Source organism: Abramis brama, assembly GCF_963993115.1.
Source record: "Abramis brama genome assembly, chromosome: 11".
NCBI lineage: Eukaryota > Metazoa > Chordata > Actinopteri > Cypriniformes > Leuciscidae > Abramis > Abramis brama.
In genome coordinates this window covers 31,907,027-31,931,998 of record NC_139973.1, presented here as the reverse complement: position 1 = coordinate 31,931,998, position 24,972 = coordinate 31,907,027, and the positions used below count along the sequence as shown (strand labels likewise).

Genomic DNA, 24,972 nt, shown 5'->3' with positions numbered 1-24,972 from the left:
CACTTACCACTTTCTGTTTCTGCTTGCCTGTACAAAGAGAGGGAAAAAAAGAAAGTCAGAATAAAGTACTGTCAAGTTCTTCAAATTTGAGAATGCCATTCAAGTCATTCATCGTCCACTGTCCCATGCTCACAAGAAGCTGCTCGATTGATCTTTAGCCTTACGCAGGACAGTGTTGAAGTAAAATCATCCACTGACGAATTGCCTACGATTCCGTTCTATTTTCGGGGAGATTCCTGAAACCCCTCCCCCAATTCATAAAGCCCCACCCCCACCAAATCACTGGCTCACCTGATGACATCACATCCCCCAAACTGGAGGACGAGCTTCCACTGGACTTACTAAAGAAATGAGCAGACAAACAGAGAAAGAGATAGAACATTTTTAGTCTGTGTGTCCAAACACACAAGCGGACTACTCTAAATCTTAATACTACATGCTATAATCTCTAAGTTTTAATAGCTAATGCATAAGACCTGGTCAGACCCACACTGATTCTAAGTCACTGTCCGTGTACTATGACCTAGAACTGATGCTGCATGTAGAATTGTTATCGATAGTCACCTGGGTTTGAGGGTCAGTCATCCGATTTCAAACTGCGAGCTGGTGTCACCTAACCTGATACCCAGTTTTCAACAAATCAAATGTCAATCAATCTCAAAATTCCACTGTATTTCAAGTCTCAAGTAAACTGCCTCATAATTTGATGCTGGGCCTCTCCTCTGGTAGTCTCAGCATCAGACATCCCACCCATGGACCAGGTCTGATGCATATTTTATACAAAAATGGCTCTCCAAAATTTTAAGCTCAAATCTAATTAGCTTCAATGCAATTTCCACTGTGCAAACATTTTTATCAGTCTTCCTGGAAAAAAAGACTTGTTTATATAGCACCAGGCTGCCACAATAAACAAAGTGTGCGAGGTTCATACCTTAAAATCTTTAAAAGATACTCAAGTGAGACACTAAAAAAAGTATATCCTTGTGCACAACAGTATGTTCTGTTTATTTTCAGAGTCATGTCCATGGGGGAAAGAAAAATCTGTATTTATTACTAATTGTTACCACAACATTTATTTCTTCAGCTCTAGTTCTACAACAACTTGCACAGACTGTGGTACCATTATTAAAAAAGGGTTACTATTTTGTAACACTCTTTACTATTTTTGTATTATTGATTTATATTTAACACATCAAACAAATCAAAGCAAAATTAAACAAAGACAAAAATCAAACAAAAACAATGACAAAGACAAAAAACAAAACAAAACCAAAACAAATGATGAGTGGGTGGTTCTTGGCAAGAACATCATTGATTTAACATTTTAAATATTTTCCCCAGGTTTTAAACATCAAACATTCAAACAAATTCAACAAACAAACAAACAAAAAACAAACAAAAAAACAAAGACAAAAAACAAAAACAAATGATGATCGAATGCTCTGCTTTTTCAATCAGACATTCTAAGTGGGTGGTTCTTGGCCAGAATAAACTGCACTGTGGACTAGATATCGATGTTGATACTGGAAAGGCTGGCTCTGGTACTGCATTACTGGAGCTAAGACATGCAATGAAAGAACAGTAATCTGTGATTAAATGTATTATCTGGGGTCAAATTCAAGTCATGATGTATTTGGCAAATATAACAGTCCAGATTACATTGCATAGAAATGGAGAAAAAATAAAAGGGTAAAAATTCAGAACTCTTTAAAAGGCCACCTTTGTTCTTGAAACCCACAACACTTATTTAATGGTAAGGTGTACAGACTGGGATATATAGTATATATTTAAAAATGTCTATTGTGTCCTAAAATAAGGCATGCAGTGACTAATATGCAATATTCTGTATCTACAGAATCTATAGTATCTACAGAATAGCAACTATAGAGCATTTGGTTTTCTACAGATTCGAAAGGGCATCAAAAACATGTTTTAATAATGGATCAAATTACATATAAAAATGAGCCTAGAAATATGGAGTGGTGCACATTTTTGGAAAATTCTCCAAGATTTCATAGCCAGGTTGATTTAAAAAAAGAGAATATTATAAGAACAGACAGATTACTAAGGACCAAGAGGTTGTGGAAAATCAAATGCTCCGTCAACTAGGTAAGAATGTTCTGTGTCTGCTTACCCTTGTACGCGGCTTTTCTTCTGTTCCAGCTGTGCTCTGATATTCTCCAGCTTCAGGGGACTGGGGATAAAACCAATCTCACAGCCTTCTTTCACCAGCCTCCCAATCCACCAGTCATTATTAAACTTCTGCATATGGAACAGAGAAAGGACAAAAGAAATAAAAGCTTGGAAAAACTTTATCCCCTCTTAGTGTTTGACCAATGATACCAGTTTTAGTAATTTTTTTTTTCTATATTCAAAGTCATCAGTGAGTCAGTAGTGACCCTTTCACTAATGGGCCACCAGACCACAGTACCTCTTTGATGTGCAGGAAGTCTTTTGCATCGAATGAGATGGCAGTTCCTGGCACAGGCACATCTTCATCCAGCGCACCACAGTAACTGACATTTGTCTTCACGGCAAAGGCCACCGCTTTGGCCTGGAAGTCGACGTTTTTAGAATTAAAAACAAAATAAATATATAAAAAATAAGAACACACACACACACACACACACACACACACACACACACACACACACGCACGCACGCACACACACACACACACACACGCGCACACACACACACACACCTTAGCTATGTAAATGGTGACATTACATAGACGTAATGGTTTTATACTATCCAAACTGTAAATTCTATCCCCTTACACTAACCCTACCCCTGAACACAACCCATCACACAAAACTTTATACATTTTTAATAAACCTTTAATTACTTTATTTTATACCAGATTTACAAATGAGGATGTCCCTAAAGGGAGGGACAGGGACTGGATATTTTGCCAGGTTTTGGTCACTCCTGGGTACAAATTTGTCCCCAAAATATAGTTAAGTAGGTAGTACACACACACACACACACACACACACACACACACACACACACACACACACACACACACACACACACACACACACACACACACACACACAGTGTTGGGGTAATGCATTACAATATAAAGTATGTTACATATGATAAACTCCACATATTAATATGTAGTAGGTGTGATTTGTGTCTGTCCTGACCTTTGCCCTCTCCAACTGCTGAGCAGCCTGCTGTTCTCGCTCCTGGCGGCCCTGACTACCCCCCTCCGGCCTCTCCTCCTCCAACGACACATCTGAATCAGACGGCCTGCTAGTGTAGGAATCAGCTGAACCCTGCCAACAGAAGGCACATACTAAATTACTTACATGCATGCAGTCTAGTAATGGCTTTATATGGGAAGTTATTAAAATGACATTTTTCTTGCTTAGTCCACCCAGATCACTTATGAAAACCTAAAAAATGGGTTGTTCTGAAATATCAGCTCAGTAACATTAACTCTTCCATGTTGATATCTGTTCAGTATTCAGATATTTGGTGTGCCCTGATGAAAGACAGTCTGAAATACTATGTGGATGTGGAACCAATCAAAATCAAGGACATTTACATACAGAAGTCTTAAAGGTATAGCGTAAAAAACTGTAGCTCAATCAGCAGAACATGGCAGTAGCAATGCCAAGGTCATGGGTTTGACTCCCAGGGAAATCAAATGTGTACCTTGAATGCAGTGCAAGTTGCTTTGGATAAAAGTGTCTGCCAAATGTAAAAATGTAAAATGTTTCATTCTATATGTCAGAGTTAGGATGGAATATTGCCATTTGAAACTGAATAATGTTTGTTTTGGGTTTAAGAAACCTTGAATAACCTTGAATTGGACAGCTTTGCAAAAAGTGGAAAAAAATACCACTTTCCAAAATGGAGAATTACTGAAAAAAGAGATTTACCTGAAACCATCTTTCCTATTGTAGAAATACATTTTGACATTTGACCACATTTGTGCATCAAAAAACAAGATCAGACCCTTCAGATTATAAAAAAATATTGCAATTTCAATGGTTAAAGACTGTAAAAATGCTACAGTAAAACCTGTTAATTGGTTAATATTAAGTTTCTTTAGTCTATACGGTTCTTATCATTTATGTTGTTAAATGTTTAGTGTCGTGTGTTACCATGATTGTGTTTGTGCACCTTCTATATATTAGTATTTACCGCAGTTCGTGGAAAAGCTATGAACTTGATTTATTACGTGGCTTTCTTTTTACCACCTGTTTTTAAAGTGGCTGGCACTATGCAGAAATTACAAAAGTAAAAATAAAAAACAGATTTTAGTACATTGATTTAGTATTCATTGTTTTTTTCTTTTTACCCAGGTCAATCTATAAAACTTAATATGTTGCTACTGTAGCAATCACAGTTCTGTCAATCACAGCTTCCGTTTTTTACCGTAAATTTCAGAGATTTTTTTATTTTATTACAGTGCCTTGAACCATCTTCCTTGGTCATTATGCACATTGGTCTGGTCTGCTGGATTTTCATTACGTCTGTGATTCTCAGGTTTGCCTATTCAGACCACCGCAAACAAAGGTCAGCAAAAAACCCCACCTGTACCTCTATTAACTAGACAGAGCTGTCATCCATAGAGATACACGCTCCTTAAGCAAACAGAAAATACACCTGTGAGCTGAAGGTGAATTCAGGTAAGCTCCTTTTGTTCACAGTCTATATTACATAGTCTTTAAAAATAACAGATACATTTACTAATTGACTAGGTAATAATAATATATATGTAATTTCTTTTGTTATTGATATAGCAATTATTTACACAAATGTGCAATGTGTAACATGGATACTGTTATGTAAAATGTCACACACCATTTTATGGATGAACATCAGTCATCACATATTTTTGTATATAATAATAATTGAATAAGAACATTCACAGTTTAAAACAGTGTAAGCAGTATGCATGCATTCAAATGATTTGGACTGTAATTCCCACCTTGAGGCATCTGTCACTGTCTGAGACAAACATAGACATATTGAATCCTAAAATAGAGTAACAGGCTATGAAATGTCATATCTTATCAACAGGATAGAAACCCATTATCTTCAAACCAAAAACTATAAATTGATGAGCTTCCGAAACCTTTTACTGCTGTACATTCATTTCAACAACGTGTCTCCTCATCCATCAATAAGTTCCTTATTACTTCCGTATCTTTTACAACCAACTACTCTAAATAGTAAAAAGTTTTCAATAGTACAAATACTACTCCAAAGTAAAAACTCAACCCTAGTATATCCTCTCAGCATTCTTATGCGAAAACATAAGATAGTTTCCTTTGAGAATACATACCTTCACTGCGGGCTTCTCAGGACCATGAAAAACTTCACAATACATAACTTGGACATTTTCACCTGAAATCTCCATAAAGTCCTCAGACGGCTCCATGACATTCAAGAGAGAAGCACCTGATCCCTATCGGCTAAATAAAAACATATACCGTAGGATATACACTTTCCCCCTTTAAGATAATAAAGAAGATCCAACCAGCAAGTGCATAGTCCTCTAATTAATGAGAGATACTGCTCAAAGCGAAGCGAAGCTGGGAAGCTGTATTCTGTTAATCCAATTTGGAAACAACATTAGCTCAAGTCAGTGAAAAGAATGATCGGGTCAATATCGCATTAGAGAGAGGCAGAGAGAGAGAGCGAAAAAGCCTCACAGTCGGCTAAAAAATTTCAGCACGCTGCCTATGGCGAAACACTTTTTCCCTGAAGGCAGCCGCTCGACACAAGCTTACTTCAGCAGGGACCCAATTGAGGCCGGTGAGTCCAATCACAAAACGCCTGATTCGGGAAACAAAAAATGCACAAGTTTGCTTATCTTCCGCCGCAGAAGTGATGATTGTGAGCAAAAAACGAAAATTCAAATGAATGGCTTTCATCCTCGATTTTGACGAGATAACAGTCTTTTTGCTGAAGAGTGACTTTGGAGGGCCTGTACAGATTCATGTATAACATCATGAAGAGAGATAATGGCCCAAAATGAAGTTAAACAGACAGGTTTCTCTTCAACTAAACTAAGCTTTTTTTAAGCTTAGAAGCTTTATAGCCACAATTCAACTGGGTTTGCAATGCAAAGCGCAGCCAATGTGGTTCAAATGGGTCTGCAATTTATTAGTAAACAAATATATATTCTCCCAGACACCAATTTGGAAGCATGTAGAAAATCAGTCATTTGAACACAGACTATGTTACACAACTTCTACAAACAAATTTTTTAAAAATTATGCTTGCTGATTGAAATTTTGGTAACACTAAAGGCCCATTCACACCAAGGACGATAACTATAAGCATAACGATAAAGATATAGTTCTTAAAATCATTCTCAATATTAAAGAAAACCAGAGTCCAGTCCACACCACAACTATAATGATAACAGCACAGAAAAACGATATTGTTGGAATCACTTTCAGAACTATTCTATCCAGCTGGTGAACCATAAAATCATAGACAGCCAATCAGAATCCATCCTGTTGTAACAAGCCCGAGCGTTTCAAGTGACAGACAAGCACATGCTCAGAATAAACAGAACGATATCGTCCGCTAATATAGTTATCTTTATAGTTATCGTTCTTAATGTGTTAAGGGTCCAATTCTCACTATTAACTAGTTACTCATTATCATGCATTTTACTAGGATATTGGCTGTTTATTAGTACTTATTAAGCACATATTAATGGCTTATTCTGCATGACCATATTCTACATCTCTTAATCCTAACCAATTCCTAAACTTCACTAACTATTAATAAGCAGTAATTAGGAGTTTATTGATGCAAAAGTTGTAGTAAATAGTGGGAAATAGACACTAATCTAAAGTGTAACTGAAATTTTCAGTGATTTTATGTGCCCTAGTTAAAAAGTTACACAACATCATATACCATGTTTATTCAAAAAAGCAAAGGAACCTGATTATGGATTATAGTCTGTATCTTAAATAGATGGTCTATATACATATAGGACACTGAAATATAAACACAGCTGATGGGAATTAAAGTGGGTTCTATGGGCCTCTAACACATACACACACAATTCCTGATGGCTTTTCCAGACTTCTGGCTCGATTTCATTTTAAGGCATTCAAGTGGGGCGCCTAAGCCATGTGACTCATTACATTCTACACATCAGCAAGAAACGGCTCTGCCCCTTTAACAGCCAGACAGTAAATGAAGCTTTACAATTTTACCAATATGATAACACCTTAAACATTTTCAACCTTAAGGAGATCAGGTAGGTCCTACAAAGAAAGCCACGTAATCCTGAAAAAAAAAAAAAAAAAAAAAAAAACTGAAAAATTAATGAGACGTGTTTTTTTTTACTGTAGCATTCTTTAAACACGCCGTATGGAATAGGAGTTAATGTTCAATGGGAGTGTGTGCTATTAACAACACATATAGAAAGACACATACACACACAAGCCTCTGATGAGCATCTCCCAATAGTACACCCACGGAAATTGGTGGGCTGCATCTTAGAAAATCATGGTACACTGAGTCTCGCAGGCCCTGTATGTGCAGCACAGCTGAGCCAGTGTTCGGCACACGCACACGAGCGCGCTCACGCACGCACACATAGCCAGTGGGAAAACACTATATATAGCCGTAGCCAATTCCGATCAAGAGAAAAATAACTCACCGCCTCCGAGTCTTCAAATCCATGCAGGTACAAATTGTCATACATGGAGGTTTGCTATTCCAAAAAGGTCTTCTTGAAGAATAGAGAAAAAAAAGAGGAGGAGGAGGTGGTGGAGATGGAGAGAGAGAGGGGGAGGAGGAGGAGGAGGAAGAGGAGGAGGAGGGAGCCACCACCACAAAAAAAAAAAAGAATCGATGGGGGGATGACGATCCCCTTGTTCCACAGAGGAAGAACAAGGAGGGAAAAAAGGGTGAGAGATGCCTCACGAGAAAGGATGGAGAGAGAGAGAGAAAGAGGGAAAGCAGGCCTGTGCAGACGGCTCTGCCTGCAGGATGGAGTGGATCCCTCGTTCAGCCTCCAATTCTCTCACATCCTCAGGCAGGGAGAAGCTTCCCAACGGCTCACTGACGCGGACGTTTCATCATCTCTCAGCAACACGCTCACACACACACACGGCACGGCGCTGCTCCCCGCATCAGAGAGAGAGAGAGAGGGTAAGGCAGAAAGAGAGAGAGAGAACCCTTCCTCAATCTCAGGCTGATGACACAGTTGACCAGCTGCATGCTGATTGGTCGAGCAGCCTTCTAGTCAGAGCTGCTGCTGACGTGTGTTCTCCTTGACTGTGAACGCTGATGAGAGAGAAAGAGAGAGAGCCTCCCTCTGCCTCTTTCATTCTCTCTTTCCTTCTGTCATTTCTTTTGAATGTACAGTCAGTTTTTCTCCAGTATGTTCCCCTTTATTTGCAATGATCATATTTTCTTCATTTAATCATTATTCTGCACAATTTCTTCAATGTTAAAATATTTTTAATTTTTATCTATCTATCTATCTATCTATCTATCTATCTATCTATCTATCTATCTATCTATCTATCTATCTATCTATCCACACACACACGCGCGCACACACACACACACATTTATTTATATATTACATAAATAAATTAAAACAAATCTTTTACTGTTTTTACCACTTTTATTAACATACTCTCTATAGTGGATGTTAGTGTGATCTCACATGAGGTATGGATGATGTAAATATGAATTGTATATATTTAATATTTATGTACACTATATAGAAATGTAATTAATCAATTATGAACGTCATTTATACAAATTTGCATTATGGTCTGTGATAAAGATTATAGTGCAATTGGAAAAAAAAGAAAAATGAGAAAAAGGTTTTAACAGGCATGCATCACAGCACATTAAGCCTTCTCCGAACAAAATAAAGAATAAGGACAGTAAATGTTTGCTACATTAAATGTGTCTGATTACTATTTCTACTGTTTGAGTGACTAATCTCAAAGTAATAATTTAATTGAGCCAAAAAAGGGGAGAATCGCTTTTTACCTGATCACTTCCAGAAATGGACAATTTCTTTACCTGTCTCAGGATAAAACTGGTGGAGGTGGTGCTGCCATCAGACCTCTTCAGTCGACTACGGCGTGAATATGTTCCCCTGTTCACCTATAGAGGGAGCAATGACAAAAACATGAATGAATTGTTTCAGATATGGTTGTTCTTCAATCCTTTCCCAACCATTTACTTTTGAGAATATAATATTATTATCTATGTTAATGGAATCATGTTTCTGATATTTGATATTAACATAACACTTTAGAATAATGGTCTGGCATTAATAGGTAACTATGCAGGAGGAAGTAATGCAGGACAAACGAGTGGTACTACATTAACACTTCAACTACTGGTGATACTACATTAACACTTCAACTACTACTATTAACTAATTAGTAAGCAAGAATAAATAATCAATACATAATGTCAAATTTAGGACTGAGATAGTTCCCTATCAGTCAGTCACTTTCGACATTACACCAGTGACTGACGAATTGGGATCTCGTCTGAGAGCCCAATCACCTTCAAGTGGTACAGAACAAGCCAATGGACTTTGGTGAGTGAGATTGCTACGGGTATATAAGGAAGTATGCGGGACTTTATTTAGTCTCATTAAGCTTTCGCTTCGGAGATGAGCGTTTCTGGAGAAGATTCTGCTCTGCTGTCATCTCTTACAGTGGTTTAACAGAACCAGGAAGAAGCTTCTGCATGTGTTGGTGTGATGGTGCGTCAGTGGTGGTCACCTTCTAAGGAGGATTTTGCACACTGTGCATTCTCTAAAATTACATTTCTACACGCTGTGCAGGCGACCTTTCCCCTGTGCATTTCAGCCCAAAAGAGATTTTTTCCTCTAAAAGAGTAAACATGGGTGTGATGTTGCATCTTTTTCAAGATGTCATTCCACCCATGTGTTTCTTGATGAAACACAGGCATATTTTTGTAGATGTGTTCCTAAAAATATGCATATATTTTTAAGTTTGCACGTGATTGTTTTAAACCCGTGTTTAGACCCGTGATTAGCCTGTGTCCTACCCAACCCGCACCCGTATCCGACACAGTTGGATTATTTTCACCCGTTTGAGCAAAATTTGCGGGTCACCCGTTGGGTTCCCGCGGGTACCCGAACCCATGCAGGACTCTGCCTTGAGTACCACCATGGATCAGTGTGGATTGTAACAGGTTGTTGAGTCCATAACAAAAGAAGTCAATGATAGTATAGTCTGGGAGGTCAGTGAAATTAGCAATACCATGGAATAGCTTGGAAACACAAAAGTTGAGGATCCAAATGCAGTATTTATTATAACGGTAATCCACAACCGTAATCCAAAACCAGGCACAGGACATACACAAACAAACAGTCCAAACAATGATTAAGTCCAAGGAGTAGACTAGAGATGTGACGGTGATAATATTCTCCCACCGGTTAATCGACTTGTGACAACACCGGTATTACCGGTTTCATCGTGGGGGTGGGGGGTATAGAGTGATGTAATTATTTTTTTTACATGGCGTCAATTCATCATTCGTATTGAGTTTGATTGACATGCGATCTGATCAATCAAATTCCACCATTTTTGTGCAACAAAGCAGTCAGAAGAGTTATTGATTAACTTCGGTGGATTTGAACTTGGGTTTAACTGAGGGAATCTGTCACGCCACATTAAATAGCCAAAAAACGGTAGGCCTATTTTATTTTTGTTTGACTGACCAAATTTGAAAGTTGAGACTTTGTTTCATATTACCTGCTCGGTCCTGTCTTTCAGCGCGTTGTCAGTGTCCTCTATTTTTCACTGCTTGAGAACATGTTGAGAACAATAACGCCATATTTGAGGATATAGGGCGCGATTCCGGATTCAACCACAGTGTTTGAATGGTGGTTTCGTTATTATTCATGAAAAACGCTTATATTAAACATAGAACGTTTATTAAAAAGAATAAGAATACACCATGCTATATAAAATAACAAATATAGGCTAACTTACACAACGTTTTATATTTCAGCACTTTGCGAATGGACGGCGACTCTTAAGTAGCACGAACGAAACATGTTAAGTGCATTTTTGGGAAACGCGCGTGGAATTGCGCCGAGCGTTTGTAACCTTGCACACAGAGAACGTTCTTAAGAGCTAAGATACATAGTTATCGGAAAACCCGGCTCTGGTCTCCGCACTAGCCTAACTGAAAACTATGAAAGCCGTGTGACCGGCCAACCGGTAAAAAATAAAAGAAAAAATACATTAAAGAAACTATTCCCTCTGATTTTGTTTCATTAATAAAGTTTGACTAATCGCAGCAGTCTCGCATTTGTTTAGAGCTCGTGTGAATTGCACGTATAAAATGAAGTTAACGAACAACCTCGTTCCATCAGGAAACGCCACATGAATTTCACTGCGCTTTATGAAGAGTTTTTCTTTTGCGTGAAGAAGCCGTTCGCCGGAGATGTGTTAAAAGATTCATTCATGCACACAAGAGAGTGCGTTCATGATTATTAGGCTACCGGTATACTAATCCTCCTGTCGCCGGGTCTGAGTGAGTAGGCGTAATTTACTCTCTTACCTTTGTTCTTTGATTAACATTAATGACACTCCATCTGACACGCGTCCCATTTTCTCACAAATCTCTACACTTATTTATGATATTATTTAAATCATTTGCTCTTATGAGGACACTCGACAAAACGGACATTTTGGCATAATTTGTGTGTGTTATGTTTTGTTCAAAGCCGAAAAGAGAACTCGATGCTGACGCGCGTCTTTTCCGTGTGTGTGTGTGCGTGTGTATGTAATAGGCAGGACTTACAGCGCGGTCTCTTGTTTTGTCGCGCTTGAATGGTTGAGCGTGATCATACAACGCTAGTCAACTGGTGACAGAAAATACGGATACTGTGTAATTGCTTTAAAAAAATTGTTTTGCAGTGCTGCGGTGGGCAAGTGATGAAACCGATGTTGCGACTGAACACCGTGTAACACCGGTAGCACCGACTATCGTGCCAAGCCTAGAGTAGACCAAAACAGAATTCCACAAATCACAGGCAGAAGATAAAAAACAAGACATGAGAAACCAGGACACAGGAGGAACAGGATACAATGACTCAGAATTGCAGTGTAACCAACATACAAGACTTAGCAAAGAATGACTGAGTTAACAGGGTTAACAAAAATAATGAGACACAGGTGGATGTAATCAGGCATAATGAGTCCGGGCAGTGGGTTGTGGGAAATGTAGTCCATGGTGAGATAACCAAGACAGAAGGAGTGCCCTCTGGTGGGAATCAAGGGCACTCCAGCTGGTGGATGTAACAGTACCACTTGAAGGGGATTGGCACATTCTATCTGTGTGTTTCTGGATGCAGTGGTTAACTGGGATCGCGGGATGGTCACGATCGCTGCCTCGTGTGTCTGGGCCTCAAACACGCCGAGGCAGCTTTCGTGGATGAGTCATGTACCCATTGTAGGAAGGGCTGCGGTCGAGACTCTTGTTCCTGCAAAGGGGCAGAGTCCCCGTGTCTGCGCCTCAATCTAACCCTCCTCGGAGGGTTGTTGGTATCTCGCGGTGGCGCGTGCTGGTTCTCAACAACCCACCCCAGTGCCTTTCTTCCTGGAAGTGCACAAGGAGCTCACGGGGATGTGGACGGCACCTTTTACTGCCAGAAACCGTTCCGGTGGCTCCTCCTCCCTCACCACCCTTGATGGGGGGGCGGCTAAGGGATACATGCTGTTGCTATGTAGCTGTGCCCTAACTCCACTTGGCGCAGAGAACCGCGTCTCCCTTCCTGGGCCTGTAAGTACTCGTCGGACCTAACCGGCAAGGCTTACAAAGCCTATGGGGAAGCCGCCTCTGCCGTGCATGCCATGGCGTTGCTGCAGGTCCATCAGGCCAAGGCACTGAAGGAACTGCACGAGGGTGGTCATGACCCACAAGTTCTCCAGGAACTTTGTGCCGCAACGGACCTTGCGCTTCGTGCGACGAAGGTCACCGCGCGGTCAGTGGGTTGTGCGATGTCCACACAAGTGGTCCAGGAACGTCATCTCTGGCTGTGTCTGGCCGACATGAGGGAGACCAACAAGCTCCGGTTCCTTAAAGCCCATGTTGCAGGTTAAGGCGAGACACGGCAGGCAAAAACATCAATTTTTCATGCAGTGGTCAGTTTTGAGATTTTGGGCTAGTTTACTCCTTTAATATGTGTTCTTTCAAGCTGCTATAAAGAAAACGCTGAAAATATACATTAAGATGTTTATTTTATTACATTTTGTTTACTTGCGGCAGTAAATTTCTCCCGAATTTACCAGGAAGTTAGTATTCCAACGCCACATGCCGAGCTCCGTGAGCCTCCGTCTGTTTACTGAAGTCTGTCATGACCGGTATCGCTGTAAAGCTCTTAGTCTCCTGCACAACGCTATGTAACCCAAATATGGGCATTTCCTTTCTATTAGTAACCAATCGTGAATGTCCAAAGGGGGATTTAAAGCTAACGACGATTTCTCATTTAGAGCTATTTAAATCTTTAACTGCCGTTTTCTCAAAATGAGTTTTTTGTCATTCTTCAGTACAAACATCTCAGCCTATATAGCACCTATGTACACCAAACTTTCCAGTTATACACTTAGCAGTATTCTGAAGATATTTTCAGAGGGATTTGTTAATAAATCATTCCTGGCCTGATTTATGTGACATTTTAATCAAAAAAATATGTCGAAAATCGATTTTTTAAGGCTATGGACAGTATATTTTGATTTCCTAGGTAATGAAAGCATATATCCTGAAATTTTGTGTAAACAAAATGAAAAAAGAATTTTGCACCTGGCTTTATCATATGTTCAGATCTATCTACCAAAAAAATATGCAAAATCGTGCATATTTAATGAGATAATGCCTAATTTGCATAATTAAACATACACATTTCTAAAACTTGTAATACATTTTTTTTATATACTTGTGTAAGTAATCAACTGAGGAAGTTTCATGGTGATATCTATTATTTTAAAATTTTACCCTATTCACCTGTAGTGTCTCGCCTTAACCACCACTGTCGATTAATGGGTACATAAATCACTCAAGATATGTATATCATTTTTAAAATGTCTCAAAAATGGTCTTAAAGACCAGTTTTTTACGTTTTTGGTATTAACAGGTTTTTTTTTACGCAATTCGGTGATGACGTCACATTGGGGAGAAGTGGAGGAAAGGTAGCCTCAGCCTAGTATTAGAACTATGGCGACTGACTGGGATGAGGAAGAGGTGGCAAGAGCCAACATGTATGATGGCCCGCAGCCGTATAATTTCGAACCTGCCAGACGTGAGAGGGCAAATGAGGAATTGCCAAGAACTGATGGCCTTCAAAGCCAATTAAATGCATGGTCCGAGGAGAATGAGTGGAGAGTTGGTGAAGTGTCCTGGTGAGTTGCTATCATTTAGCAACGCAGCAATGAGCACTGGAGCTAGTCTACGAGCAGCAGTGCACAATAACAACACTTTTTTTTTTTTTTTTTTACTGTCATTGAATAGCACCGAGTGAAAAATCAACGTTTTCTTTATATCTAGTGGCAGTGATCATGACGTTAGTTCAGATAAGTACCGGTAACCTTTGTCATAGTGTCGTAGTACTGGTAAACTTTGTCATCTAGAAATAGAAGGCATCATGCTAGCTATATGGGCGTTTCTAAGCGTTTATCTCTTCCTCCGGTGAAAATGTTATTGCAAACGTAGCCGCTGCGTGTCTGTCGCTGTGTTTGGCAGGTGCTTGTGTGGGCGGTGCCGTCCCATGGAAACTGCGTTGGAAAGCTTGTGCTGTAGGGAAGTGAGTGCGTTTTGGTCGCCCATCTCTATCTATATCTATCTATCTATCTGTCTGTCTATCTATCTATCTATCTATATCTATGTATTTATCTATTTATCTATAATCTGCGCTATCTGAATACTCTCGTCTACTACTCGTCTCTCTAGTCACTCTCAATGCTCTCAAGGCGGGCTTTGGTAAATTCTCTCCCCAAGGTGACGTAATGCAATGCATTGTGGGGGAAAGGAGAATCGTTGCAAACCGCTGTAAGATAGTACGAGTTAAACTCTCCTCGACCCCCTTCCATACCCTCTTGGGACCTTTCCCTGGTGCTTCGAGCACCTCAGGATGCTTGCTTTGAGCCTTTGCAGTCAGCGGACTTAAAGCTTCTTTCTTTGAAGATTTTGCTGCTGATTGCACTGGCCTCTATCAAGAGGGTAGGGGACCTGCAAGCATTTTCGGTCGACGAATCGTACCTAGAGTTCGGGCCGGGAGACAACCATGTTGTACTGAGACCCCAGCCTGGCTATGTGCCCTAGGTTCCTACCACTCCTTTCAGAGACCAGGTAGTGAACCTGCAAGCGCTGCCCCTGGAGGAGGCAGACCCAGCCCTGGCTTTGCTCTTTGTCCCGTTCGCGCTCTGCGTATGTACGTGGACAGAACTCAAAGCATCAGGACCTCAGACCAGCTCTTTGTCTGTTACGGAGGCCAGTCTGTCTGTCTCCAAGCAGAGGATGGCCCACTGGATAGTGGATGCCATCGCCTTGGCTTGCCAAGCTCAAGGCGTGCCCTGCCCACTCAGGTTGCGTGCTCACTCGATGAAAGGCGTTGCAACCTCCTGGGCACTGGCACGTGGCTCCTCGCTAACAGATAACTGTAGAGCTGCAGGCTGGGCGACACCTAACACGTTCACTAGATACTATAGCCTACGTGTAGAGCCGGTCTCCTCCTGTGTTCTCACCCTAAACGGGTAGAAGCACTGAGAGGCCCGGCTCTGTCAGCTTGCTGCACCCTACTGTGCTCTATATTCTCCAGAGTGAAAAACCTGTGAGTCCTCCAACACCCTCGGCCCGGACATGGCGGAGCGTCCGGTGCCAGGCCTTTATTCGTTGAATCCTTGAGAACCTGGTTTAGGCTGGGTCCCATATGTGTGACCCTACGGGGATCCCATATGTGTATTCTCCACGGCTGCACCTAATCGAAGCCTTTGTCTTTCCCTTGGGCTAAGTCACCCAATGTTCATATGCAGTACAACCTTCAGGCTTGTCCATATGTATCTTTCCACATAACTCCTTTGAAGATTGTGGCTTCCGCAGCATCCCTTCCCTCCATAGAAAGGGCACGCTTTCCCAGTGTTATCCAATAATTTCACTGTATGGGTTATCATGGAACAACAGTGTCAGATACACTCTGTTTAAGCCCTCTCCTATGGTCCTTCCAGGCAAGAAGGGGTAGAGGCTTACACAGGGCGCTGGATGGGGTGCAGCAGCTGTGACACTTTTGTAGGGATTCCTATCAGTCAGTCACGACGTACGTTAAAGTGAACGACCGATAAGGGAACATCTCCGTTACATATGGTAACCCTTGTTCCCTGAGGGAGGGAACAGAGACGTACGTCCCGTCGCCACATCTGCTGCTGCCCGCCGGGGTGGCCAGCTTATCAGGCTTGGCTCCTCAGCAAAAAACTAAAATGTTATTTGCCTGCTGCTCATTTTATACCTGCGCTGCGAGGCTGAACAGCTGATGCAAATGATTGCATGCCAATGTGTATAGGCTCGTTTTAGTTTCACTCGAAGTAGATTGGCCTCTCTAGCGAGATTCCTATCAGTCAGTCACAACGTACTGTACGTCTCCGTTCCCTCCCTCAGGGAACGAGGGTTACCATATGTAACCGAGACGTTACAAGTAACCTAGACGTTCAATCAATAATTACTGAATGAGATTCTCCTCATTAAGAACTGTTAACTAAATATGACAAATTATAAAGAATTACCAATTAATTACTAATCACAAAACTAACCTGTGTCTGAGATGTAAGATATTGTCTTTTTTACTCTGAACATGTTTTTCACTTTCTAGATCACTAGTAGTTCCTGCAGAGTGATTAGGTAACACTTGAGTAATTGTGGTGCAATTTATGAACATATTCAGAGTAAAAAAGTCAAGTGATTATATCTCAGATGCACGGTAATGTTGTGATTGGTAATTAATTGGTAATTCTTTCAAATTTGTCATAGTTGATTATTAATGAGGCTAATCACATTCAGGAATTATTGATTCCTTAAGGAACTATTTTAGTCCTAAATATGATATTACTAACCAATTAGTTACGTTTTTTTTCCACATTACTTAATAGTAGTAGCTGAAGTGTTAATGTAGGGCCACTCATTTGACCTGTATTACTTCCTGCACAGTTACCTATTAAAGGGATAGTTCACCCAAAAATGAAAATTTTGTCATTACTCACTCACCCTCAAGTTATTCCAAACCTGTATGAGTTTCTTTCTTCTGTTGAACAAAGAATGTTGGTGACCAGACAGTTAACGGCACCCATTGACTTCCATAATATTTTTTTTTCTACTATGGAAGTCAAGGGTGCCGTCAAATGTCTGGTCAACAACATTCTTTTTAAAATATCTTCTTTCAGAAGAAATAAATTCATACAGGTTTGGAACAACATGAGGGTAAGTAAATGATGACAAAATTTTCATTTTTGAGTGAACTATCCCTTAATGACAGACCATTATAAGTGTTACTGATATTAATAGCTCACAATCAGAATAAGGAGCAGGATCAGTATTGAATTTGTTGGACAAAATTATTAAATTTGCTTGCTAGCCGCTATCAAGGTTATAAGAAACGTACAGTACATACATAGTATGCAGACTATAGTATAGACAAATAAATAAATTAGAAATGGGTAAAATATAACTAGACTATACATTGGGTAGAAACATAGTTAGCCAAATTTGGGTGATGGGAGAGAGAGTACCAACAGAAAACATTGCACTGACGCCATTAATGAAGGAAGATAGTCGGTAATAAGAGCCACTTGCATCAATGTAAATTATCGGTGCAATTTATTAATAGAGTGCTATACAGTATAGAAGCAGAAAAAGTACAGAGTGGTCATTCTGCTTGAGGTTATCTCAGAATTATTTAAAGGATAGTTCACTCAAAAAAAAAAACAAAAAAACCCCCAAAAAAACAAAAGAAGACATTTTGAAGAATGGGTAACAAAACAGTTGATGGGCCCCATTAACTTCCATATGGAAAAACAACTATGGAAGTCAATGGGGATTGGTTTGGTTACCAATATTCTTCTAAATATCTTCTTCTGTGTTCAGCATAAAAAAGAAACCCATACAGGTTTGGGACAACTTGAGGGTGAGGAAATTATGACAGAATTTTCATTTTTGGGTGAACTATCCCTTTAACCCTTCCATACCCATGGGAAGAAAAAATGACAGCTGTATAAACAGGAAATTTGAAGGAGCAATAGAGAGACAGGGGGTGGGCTGACAAAAAATAGTCACTACAGGGACACATTAATTAGCCAGGTCTGATTTGTTTCTATTTCTAGGCGTCTCTAGAGTTCAATAGTAGTGTTGAGGATAGACATAGAGCTTGTTCTTTTTAAAGGCTGTTTAATAGGGCCACCAAAAAGTAGGTCAATGTGCTCATTTCACACCATTAAGGCTGTTCTTCAAGTAGTCAGGTGATCTAAGTTAGTTTCCTTTATTATACTCTCTATATACTAAATATAGGCATTTACTTGTGCTTATTTTACGTGATTTGATAAACTTTAGCGTAGCCTACACTCTTTAAAACAAAGGTTCTTTATTTTACGGAACCTTTCCATTCTACAAAAAGCTTCTTTACAGTGGAAAAAGGTTCTTTAATTGTTTTTTAGAAAACGGTTCTTTTAAGGACTGTTCACTGAAAGTTTTTCTTTCAGAGGGGAACCAAAAATGGTTCTTTGTGGCATCGCTGCGTAAACCCACTTTTTCGAACCTTGTATTCACAAGAGTGTAGTAAACATGTCTCAACGCTTTAATTCAGACAAGTGCCCTTGACGCCCCAATCCAAACAATAAAAACAACAAAATTGCAGAAGCCACTTAAAACAAAGTGTAGGGTTCTTCAGTTAAAAATCCTTCAAAACAGTTTTACTGAGAGTAGGATACTTACAAGCACTAGACAAATACCAACCAAAAACGATTATATTCATATTATAGCCTATAAAGTTATCCAATAAAATGAACAAAGTAGGCTGCTGTAAAATGTAACGTTATATCTTATCTCAAGTCCTAACATGGTCACCTGAAATATAGGCGCTTGGATTCCCTCGCCGATCTTATTCCTAATATAAATGTGTCGAGACATCTCGGCCAGCACATCGGTCCAGATCGGGGGTTGCTGGCCTGCTGGCCCGGCCCAGTGGAAGTTTGGAGGGGTTCGGACGGCTTGATCCAGCTTCGGTGATGTGTGTGAGTGTTACCCAGCGCTCGTGAAGATCCGCTCTGCTCCCGTGCATCAGAAGAGCAAGAAACTCGTCACAGTGTGACAGGTGTCAGGTGCGCGCGCACCACAGCACTGCGCACTCCTGTGGGCGCAATGAGCGTCAGTTAAAGTTTTTGGTTAGAATTAAATGAATGGTGACTCTAAAAAAAAAAAAAAAAAAAAAACCGCGTAAAAAAGGCGCTCAAGTCTACTTCACCAAACTAATAAAACAAAAACGTTTACTATGAGAAAATAGCTGTTATGATGAATTGTTTTGTTTAGAAAAATAAATTATGATCTTATAGAACAGTGGTTCCCAACCTTTTTCCTTGGGGCCCCCCCTATGTACATATTTAACAATCTGTGACCCCCCCCCCCCATATATATTAGGGGTGTAACGGTTCACAAAATTCACGGTTCGGTTCGATATGATACACTTGTGTCACGGTTCGGTACGTTTTTGATACAGCAAAAAGAAAGAAATGCCAGATAAATTTCCTTGATTTCATTTTTTTTATTATTTTTTATATTAAAACTAACATCATAAAGTATGCTATTTTTTTTTACTTTGAGCAATTCTGGAGCTATAATTCACTCTTCTTATGAGCATATAAAACAAAACAGCTCCTTGGAAAAAATGAAATGTAATATTGTAGTAGTTATAAACAAAGGTTTATTTTATTTCAGATTAACATTTGAGGGCAGCAATTGTATTCATAATGTAAAAATAAAACCGACGTAATGTTACTTGAAGGCATTATGCCTACTATTCCTGCCAAACGTCCATGGGTGCAGTTAGTGTTACTACAGTAAATCCATGGTGAATGTTGCTGATCTGTGGACACTGGATAGTTTATGGCACAATGTTTCTTCCAGGTTTCCACGTCAGCGCTGTTTGATCCGTTAATAACGGAGAAATGTGAATGTTTCTCACTAGATCTCGCAGCGATGTTTTTACTTGAGTGGCGAATTCAAATGCTTTCTTTACTGGATCTCTTAGCGCTGTGTAGTAACAGTGTTGCATGATCACGATCGGCTCGCGCTGCACTGGTCCAAACTGATAAACGGTCCTTCAACCACACAATAGCGAGCAGTTTCGTTCCGCTTGCATTACGTTTGCCATTTGATGTTGGGCAATGTTGTGGTCGCGCCAGCGTCTCTTACATTATGAGCGCGCTTGCCACGCGCAACGCGCCTACATTTGAAATAACAAAATTGTAATTGAAATCGGCATTGTAAGCATATGATTTTTTAAAAACTTTGAAAAAATATTTTTATATAAAATTGTTAGTGGAACATTTTATGCATCTTTATTCACCTCAAAGCAAATCCGCTCCCGCGCCCCCCCTGTGAACTCTGGCGCCCCCCTGAGGGGGGCGCGGACCCCAGGTTGGGAACCAATGTTATAGAACAACATCAGCATAGCGCCACCACCCTGTTTCCACACAGTGGCGCTATTGCTTGAACAAACCATGGACAAACTCGTAAATCATATTATGCACAATAATGTGATTCACACTCACATTGTGTTATAATCTTTATTAAAGAATTGTGGACGCCCTTTTAGATATATCTTGATAGGTAACCTATCTTAGACATCTTGAAAAGCGCTGCAGAGATTTATTTAAGTATTTATTATATTAAAGGGATAGGGGCATTTTGTCATAGGCTACTTACCCTCAAGTTGTTCCAAACATGTACAAGTTTCTTTCTTTTGTTGAACACAAAAGAAGATATGTTAAAGAATGTTGGTAACTAGACAGTTGACAGCACCCATTGACTTCCATAGAAAAAAAAATACTATCGAATTCAATGGCTGCCGTCAACTGTAGTTATAATAACATTCTTCAAAATATCTTATTTTGTGTTCAACAGAAGAAAGAAACTTAAACAGGTTTGGAACAACATAAGGGTGAGTAAATAATGACAACATTTTCCTTTTAACTTCATAACTTTCATATCGGTGATTCTTAGGCAATTTAATGTCAATTTTGATTGAAAATATGACAAGTTACAAACACAAGTCACCCAAAGATAAACATTTTTGGAAAAACTATTATACAATATTTTTGTAAATCTTTTTACAATATTTCATTTCATTTTTTGATTGTAATAACAGCAGCTTTGAGGATAGCAATTCCTTGTTCATGATAGATAAGTTACAAAGTCTTGGAAACAGTGGTTGGATATAGCTTGAGTTGTAACATTTAGTCTTAAAAGAAAAAGTGTTAAAGTGCACTCAGTTTTTTTTCTTTTTTATAATTAAATTGGATTAAAACCTTAGAGAAATATTGAAATTTTTATTCACATGGAATATGGACCCTTGACATTAGCTCTCTAAAAATACATTGTTTTAGAAATGCTGACTCTTAATGGGTGCTGTAATGCTGATATGTAACAACAATTTATGTCCTTCAAAGGGTGCATGCAATTGTCACTTATTTTTTAGTAATTTGACCATTTATGATCATGTGAACCAGGGTGTAGAGTTCTTAAAATTCAGACACTTAGCTGTGAGAACGTATAATTTTGTCTCCCGCCGTTGAGCTACAATCAAAGAGGACATGGCACAGATCATCATGCAGGCAGCGATATATCTTGCTGTAATTTAATGTGCTCCTGAAAAGTAAAAGTCTTAAAAAATAAATAAAAAAAATACATTTTCCATTAACAGAATCATCAGTTCCAATTTGATGATGTATCACACAAAAAATATAAAATATAAAAATATTTATATTGAAGGATATTAAACAAACAAAACTGATTTCACAACCATCAACAAATTAATTAGGGAAATATATATAAAAAGTAAAAAAACTGGACTAAAAAGTTCAGTGAGAAATGTTTGATGAAGGAAGTGATCTTGGCTCAGGATTTCAGTCTGAATTTAATCACACAGATGTAATGGAGTATTGATTTAAATATTTTTAAGATTATTATCCCAATGCCTATTAAATGTAAAAATGGCATACTCTTGTATACATTCCAATAAAAACTGTCTAAATATCAGATTTCATATACCAACTTTTGGTTTTTATTTATATATATGTATTTGTTCTTTTTTTTTTAGCGCATATCTTGTGTACAATATCACTGGTCTTATAGGAGAAACTTGCATATGATTACAGAAGCCAAATAAATATACAGTATTGAATGCACTGTTAGTAGCCTAAATGCATTAGAATTGCTGTTATCTCCTCTGAGATTTTATTTCGGATTTATCTTTTTATTATACAGTAAGTCCCTTTTTGCTACAGATAACTGTCTAATAAAAGTGTCACTTTTATTATATTCAAATGTTTTTTTTATGTTTTATTTTGTCCTGTGTAGTCAACAGGATAAAGCTCATGCTACTTTATCAGCTCTTCTACTTGTTTTACTCTCTGAGGTACATGAAGTATGCGACTCCTCTTAAGACACTTATCAGAAGTATAGCACTGATATTTGACCAATTTTAAGTTTATTACTTCAATGTTCATCATTTTTCTTCTCTACCATAATAATGTGAAGTGTTTGTTATTGAATGAAGCTACAAACACAATACTCATACTTAAATACATTCTATAAAAGTAGATTTAGTTTGTTGTAAATGTAATCTGTGTCTGATCTGATGCCTACAGAACACAAGAGGGCAGCAGTAGCTCATCAGGGGAACGCTGAAAGGGAATAGTTTTGTGATTAGCTAGTCAGCATGTCCCCAAACTACACCACAATATAGTGCCAAAAATCAGGTCTCCTTATTGATGGCCTTTCAAAATGAACCAAGTAAAAGATAAATAACTAAATTCCTAAAAATATTTTGATCATAAATAATTTGTTACTCTGGTAGTTATATATACAGTGGGGAGAACAAGTATTTGATACACTGCTGATTTTGCAGGTTTTCCCACTTACAAAGCATGTAGAAGTCTGTAATTTTTATCATAGGTACTCTTCAACTGTGAGTGACGGAATCTAAAACAAAAATCCAGAAAATCACATTGTATGATTTTTAAGTAATTAATTTGCATTTTATTGCATGACATAAGTATTTGATACATCAGAAAAGCAGAACTTAATATTTGGTACAGAAACCTTTGTTTGCAATTACAGAGATCATACGTTTCCTGTAGTTCTTGACCAGGTTTGCACACACTGCAGGAGGGATTTTGGCCCACTCCTCCACACAGATCTTCTCTAGATCAGTCAGGTTTCGGGGCTGTCGCTGGGCAATACGGACTTTCAGCTCCCTCCAAAGATTCTCTATTGGGTTTAGGTCTGGAGACTGGCTAGGCCACTCCAGGACCTTGAGATGCTTCTTACGGAGCCACTCCTTAGTTGCCCTGGCTGTGTGTTTCGTCACACGGTCCCATTAGTTAACATTAATGTGCAAAACATTCGTTACAGTATTTTGTGAATCTTTGTTAACACTAATAAAAATACAACTGTTCATTTCCATGATGAGGTCTATTAAATAATATGAACAAATACAAACTTTGGTTAAAAAGGTGTCTATGTTACAGTGTAATTATACATTTAAGTACAGAGTAACAGTACATGTACTTACTATAGGGTGTGGTTTAGGGTTAGATGCACAATTTAGTAATTACTATAGTAACTACATGTAACGTGTAACAAGGACACTAAAATAAAGTGTTACCCAACTTTAATAATCTATTACTAAATGTTGAAATTAATATAATAAATGATTTAAAAGTCTTTTCCATTGCTAGTTCATGTTAACTAATGGAACCTTATTGTGAAGTGTTACCCATGCAACAAGCCTAGTATCTTTTACTGTAAAAAAGTGATAACCTGTCCTGCAATTGTTACATTAAAGAGCTATTTCTGCCTGATCTTACCCTTACATTTAGTTTTGTTGGTGTAACCTAATAGGTTGAACGTTAAAGTCCCCTGTGGTAAAAATCTAGCTTTTAATGTTGTTTATACGTCTATGCGGTGTTTTTAATATGCTTTAAGACAAACAATGTGCAAATTCATATGTCAACACCATTGCTGAGTATTGCAGTGAACCAAAGACAGTCTCAAAAACGCAGTTTGAAATCGCTGGTGTTTCTGACATCACAAACTACCTTTGTAACCAATCACGTCAACCTGTGATCGTCAACAAGTGGATCTCTGAGCTAGTGTGAGTGAGTGGAGGCGGGCTAATTTGCATACTCATAGAACCTCATACACTCAATAAGGCAAGGATGTAGAGTTACTGTACATTCAAACTATTTTAAGGCATGAAGAAATTTTTTTTCAAGGAAAAATGTTTAAATATGTTATTTTGGTGATTAAAGATGAGTTTTAAGGGATCCAATTATTGACTACAGGGGGACTTTAAATAACATTTAAAAAATAATCTATTAATTTAGATTTTACCACATGAAGCACATTTTTAGGCTACCATTTTTTCCCCCAGTGTTAATTTCAATTTATTGTCATTTATTTAAATCCCTTAAATGTATTGTTTTATTCTTTCAAGTATTTTTCAGGTACTAAGATAAGCATTATTATTATTAGTAGTATTAGTAGTAGTAGTAGTAATAGTAGTAGAACACCATTATGAGCAGAAAGCATCTTACCCCATTGATGACCATTGGAAAATAACCATGCATTCTGACTAACATCCCAAAATGAACAGAGACAGAAAAGCTTTATCATGATACAAAAAAAAAAAAACACACAACACAATCGACG

At 38.7% G+C, this 24,972-nt stretch overlaps 1 protein-coding gene across 2 annotated transcripts in view; it reads right to left on the bottom strand.

Annotated features, from left to right (window-relative positions):
* Positions 1 to 19,293, bottom strand: part of cacnb4b (calcium channel, voltage-dependent, beta 4b subunit) — a 29,630-nt gene extending 10,337 nt beyond the window's left edge. The window contains exons 1-7 of one of the 2 annotated variants that reach the window (XM_084128472.1): positions 19,108 to 19,293; positions 9,037 to 9,120; positions 3,156 to 3,287; positions 2,432 to 2,554; positions 2,135 to 2,262; positions 292 to 341; positions 8 to 27 (exon numbers count right to left, since the gene is read on the bottom strand). In XM_084128472.1, coding sequence (XP_083984598.1) covers positions 8 to 27; positions 292 to 341; positions 2,135 to 2,262; positions 2,432 to 2,554; positions 3,156 to 3,287; positions 9,037 to 9,120; positions 19,108 to 19,170 — 600 coding nt within the window. In that variant the 5' untranslated portion in view covers positions 19,171 to 19,293. Of the gene's footprint in view, positions 1 to 7; positions 28 to 291; positions 342 to 2,134; positions 2,263 to 2,431; positions 2,555 to 3,155; positions 3,288 to 7,651; positions 8,098 to 9,036; positions 9,121 to 19,107 lie in introns of those variants that run through there. The other variant, XM_084128473.1, reaches the window with a different exon arrangement.
* Positions 19,294 to 24,972: the final 5,679 nt, after the last annotated feature.